Source organism: Zalophus californianus, chromosome 1, assembly GCF_009762305.2.
Source record: "Zalophus californianus isolate mZalCal1 chromosome 1, mZalCal1.pri.v2, whole genome shotgun sequence".
Taxonomy (NCBI): Eukaryota; Metazoa; Chordata; class Mammalia; order Carnivora; family Otariidae; genus Zalophus; species Zalophus californianus.
In genome coordinates this window covers 112750465-112754759 of record NC_045595.1, presented here as the reverse complement: position 1 = coordinate 112754759, position 4295 = coordinate 112750465, and the positions used below count along the sequence as shown (strand labels likewise).

At 42.4% G+C, this 4295-nt stretch overlaps 1 protein-coding gene across 1 annotated transcript; it reads right to left on the bottom strand.

The window, feature by feature from the left end:
- Positions 1–898: 898 nt before the first annotated feature.
- LOC113915966 (ER lumen protein-retaining receptor 3-like) lies at positions 899–3913 on the bottom strand. The gene is made up of 2 exons (XM_027581851.1): positions 3862–3913; positions 899–1359 (listed from the first exon to the last, which is right to left on the bottom strand). The coding sequence occupies exons 1-2, from the start codon at positions 3911–3913 to the stop codon at positions 899–901; spliced, it is 513 nt and encodes a 170-aa protein (XP_027437652.1).
- Positions 3914–4295: the final 382 nt, after the last annotated feature.

The window sequence follows — 4295 nt, the reverse complement described above, 5'->3', positions numbered from 1 at the left end:
GCACAAAAAGAAAAGTATAAAATCTCACATTAATAATTTTTTTAAGGTATGAACTTTTTATTGCTTGAAAATTCTCTGACTATAGTCCACTGGTAGTTTTCGTACAGTTTTTATTTGCTTCAAGACCACATTTGGGGGTGTTTGATTGAGTAATCACCCTAGCACCTAAAAATATGAAAGGGAGGTGGGATTGACTGGCACAAAGCAACAAGGCCAGGCACCTAGTAGGTAAAGGCTTGGTCATTTGTTTCCTCATTGGTAAATGGTCATCATGGTGGTGCCCACCTAGGTTACTGGGATTAACGTACTGTGTGGAGCTCCTGCGAGCCATAGCAAGACCCAAGTCTGTTTTAAAGGTGAGGAAGGAAACTACTTCAGTCTAGCCAAAGCTGATAAATTTGGCTTTTGCTTGTGGCTTGAAGACAGAAGTTGAAGTAATACTTCAAACCTGTAATACTAGGTCACCTCTGTATCACTCCCTAAACTTGAAAGTGAAAATCAAATACCATGCTTCTAGTACTTGAAGTCTGATCTTTGGGGGCATTTGCCTTATACACAGACATCTTTCCAGATGGGATTGACTGTTCCTTAGCATGAGGCTCACGCTAGGACCCTGGGAGCAATAGTACATGGGTTAAGCTTTCTTGATAATCCAGTTGATGTGAGGCCCATGCTTGTGTAATTGGCCTAGGTTTTTTATTGCTGCTATAATTTAAGGGACAGATTGGTGAGAACATCTTCTATGTAGAATGATCAGTGCTTTGCTGAAATCCACACTAAGCATTTTTCTCATTTTAATTGTAACATTTGGCCTGAGTCCCGTAGAAGTGGTGCAGGGGAACATTTCAAATACTTTGTTCAGTGTCCTTGTTAGGGTGTAGAACCATCTCTGGGGCTCTCAAATTGGCATTGGAAGACTTAACTTCTTTCCTTTAAGGACTTTGGTCACATACAAGTAGAAGAAGTCACAGTAGAAGATGGTTTGTACTACTCCAGACACCACTGCAATTTGGTCATAGAAGTTCTCAGTCTGATACCGCCTGATCCAGTTAGCCAGGTAGAGTGACCCGTACAACCCAAGAAAGAACAGGTAGTAAGTAGTAATGGCCTCAGCCTCTCCAGTTTTACTGATCATGAAGAGCTGGGGCAGGATGGCCGCTGATTCCAGGTAGACAGAGAAAGTCCAGAGGACCTCCAGGGGAGTAAAACTGTAATTCTCAAGGAAGGAGAGACCAATGACGGGGACCAGAAGAAACTCCAGGCGGAATGTGTCATTCTCACTGTCAAATGTTTTCCGAAATCCCTTTATCACCAAGAAGTGCCATACAACGTTGATACCCAAGCTTGGCTTTGTGATCACTTTAGCACCAGGGAGTTGTGCACAGACCAATATAACATCTTTGCACCCAGTGGAGGCCAAAGGACATCAAGGTCCCTATACAAACAAAGGCCTGCTGGTTGTTCCTCTACTGCTACTTGTCAGCAGCAACTGAACAGCCTCATTAAACAACTGGCTCTCTCTTTCTCCTGGCCTAAGAAGATGGTCCATGATCATTCAGGGGCCTGTCACCAAGGCAGCTATAGCTCTCCAGGGGAGGTATATATATCCAGGAGCAATATTTAAAACATTCATGACAGGTATGCCATGGCACTGTCCAGTCAGAATGGATGCTGCCTGAAAGGAGAAATTTCAGCCTTTCCATTGGATGCCACCCTGCATACCCCCACCACCACCCCATCTGCCCCCAGCCCTAGTTCGTCAGGTGAGGAAAGGCTCCTAGGAGATCCCTGTTGTTTTGCCTGTCACCAGACTCCTCAATTCTATTCAGGGCTTCCTCTGAAGTATCTTATCTCTGTGTCACCCCCATTTATGATTCCCAGGCCGGCATAATGGAAGGGGGGAAGCATAAATGCCAATAGATTAGGAGACAGCAGGGCATAATAGCTAAAATGATAAACTCTGCAGCCAGACAACCTGGGTTGAATCTTAGTCCCCACAACTAGCTTGTGTGGCCATGGGCAAGTTCTCTGTATCTCCATTTCCTTTTCTGTAATATGGGGATAATAAACCCTCAGTAGGATTTATGAGGCTTAATTATTACATATAAAGCACTTAAAACCGTGCTTAGCACTCATTAATAGTTACTATTACTGGGAAAACCAAGAGTATCTTTCTCTCCCACAGTAGAAATAAGATGTGGACCTAAAAGTCTCAAACCCTGCCGAAACCCCATCCTTCCTGACTATAAAGATTAACAACCCTGGCTGCCTTTGGTTTGAGAAGACTCCATCCCTAGTTGGTCCACACAGGTCCTCCCACCTACAGTCACCACTGGTCCTTGACAGAAAAACAGACTTGGGACCTGCGACAGCCGGAGATACATTTGGCAGGGAAATGAGAGAATTGCTTTGGCACAAGCCAATATATTGCCTGCAAATCCACACATTTGCAGTCTTATTAATGGAACTCCAGGATTCCATAACTTAACTTCAAAGGAAAGGGTACATGAGGTGTTCCTAGGCATGAAGTTTTTGAGGCCCCTGCTGATTTTAGTCACACCTGTGGAATGCAGGAAGTAAAGTATCACACTTAAAGCAGTGCACAATAGATTTGCCTCCTAGTTTATCAGGTCCAGAATCAACCTGAAGCTACTAAAGCAGCTTAATAGTCTAAGCAGTGGTTCTCACACTTTGATGGGTATCAAGATCATATGGGAAACTTAATAAAAATGCAAAAAGCCCAGATCCTACTCCAATGAGCCCAAGCCTTTGTGTTCTTTATTAGTTCTTTAGGTGTTTCCCTATAGCCACAAGAATGTGAGAACCATGGCTCTAAAGAAAAGATAGATACAGAAGGGTCAGCAGCCCACTCCCATGCTATAATCCAACATTTCAAGAATGCCTTAACTGAATACCCCTAATCATAGGCTCACTCCTTTAATACTTTAATTAATAAAATTAATAAAGACATAAAAGTACTAATCATGTTTAAGTAATGCAGTCTACACATAGGGTGGCATTTTGAAAAGTTATTTGCATAAGTTTATTTTAGACTTGGGGATTCTTACAGCTCTCACACTGTCTCACTATTACTGAAAGAATACTTTAAAATTATGATGTAAAGACAATTAACTTTTAATTGAAATGGCTCCAGGAAGAAAATTATAAATAGCACATTTGTCTTCACTGTGTTTTCATTATAAGACACAGAAAGTAATCGATGGACAAGAAAGCACAGTGGAACTCAGGGCACAGAGAATATGGTTGCCAAAAGCAGAAACACAAGACTCCAGGATAATTATGTAGTCTTTCCCAACAAGTGAGCCCAGAGTTCTAGAAATGAATTATGTAGATTCTAATAAGCATCTTATAAATACCAGAAATGATTTATATTACATATTCTCAGACACTGTAACTGATGTGGGCTAGGAAGTCTCCAACTTAATAGAAGGCAATATTCTAAAATTTTGTTCTTTGCTTTAGAGCACAGCATTCTGCCACAGCACGGTGTTATAGATGGCTGTGTGGTGGCCAGGAGGCAAGATGTGCAATGGGGAGCACGACCCCGCAGCTCAGAAGACTTGGTTCTGAATACTGGCCCTGCCATGAATTTGAACCACAATTCTTCTAGCTGTTCAGCCACCAAATCTGAAAGTCACCCTACATTTTCATTTTCTCATACTCCGCAACCAGTCCAACAACACATCACATTTAGTTAGCTATTCCTTTAAAGTATGTGCAGGATCCAACCATTTTCCCACTTCACTACAATCAAGGTTCATGTTACCATCAACTCTCACCTGAATTATTACACAACAGCCTCCAGACAATTCTCCTTATACAAGTCAGATCATAGCATACCTTTGTTCATGGCGCTCATTTCACTCCGAATAAAAGCACAAGTCTCTGCCATGATGTAAAAAGCCAAGTGCATTCTCCAGCCCATCCCACCAATCCCCACCCTCCACTGCAGCCTCTTGGCCTCTTTGCTGCTCTTCAAACACACCAAGCACACTCTAATTCCAGGACTCTGCACTTGCTGGTCCCTTCAACTGGCACTCTCCTCCAAACACCCCCAGATAACTATGTGGCTCCCTCCTCTCCTCCTTCAATGGCACTTCAAATATCAGCCTCTCCATGATTCCTGTGGAATTTGTATCTACTACACTTATATATACATAGAAAATGTCTGGAAGATACCTAAACTGTTAACAACAGAGAACTCAATTGAGTGGGAATGGTCTGGGAGCAGGGTGAAGGAAAGAACTTATTTTATAGTCTTCCATATGCTTTTT

Excerpts from the sequence above, each read along its gene's own strand:
- LOC113915966 (XM_027581851.1), bottom strand. The coding sequence starts at position 3,913 with ATGGCAGAGACTTGTGCTTTTATTCGGAGTGAAATGAGCGCCATGAAC. Across the intron at positions 1,360-3,861 it reads AATGAGCGCCATGAACAAAG|TGATCACAAAGCCAAGCTTG; the intron begins GTATGCTATGAT and ends CTGGTGCTAAAG.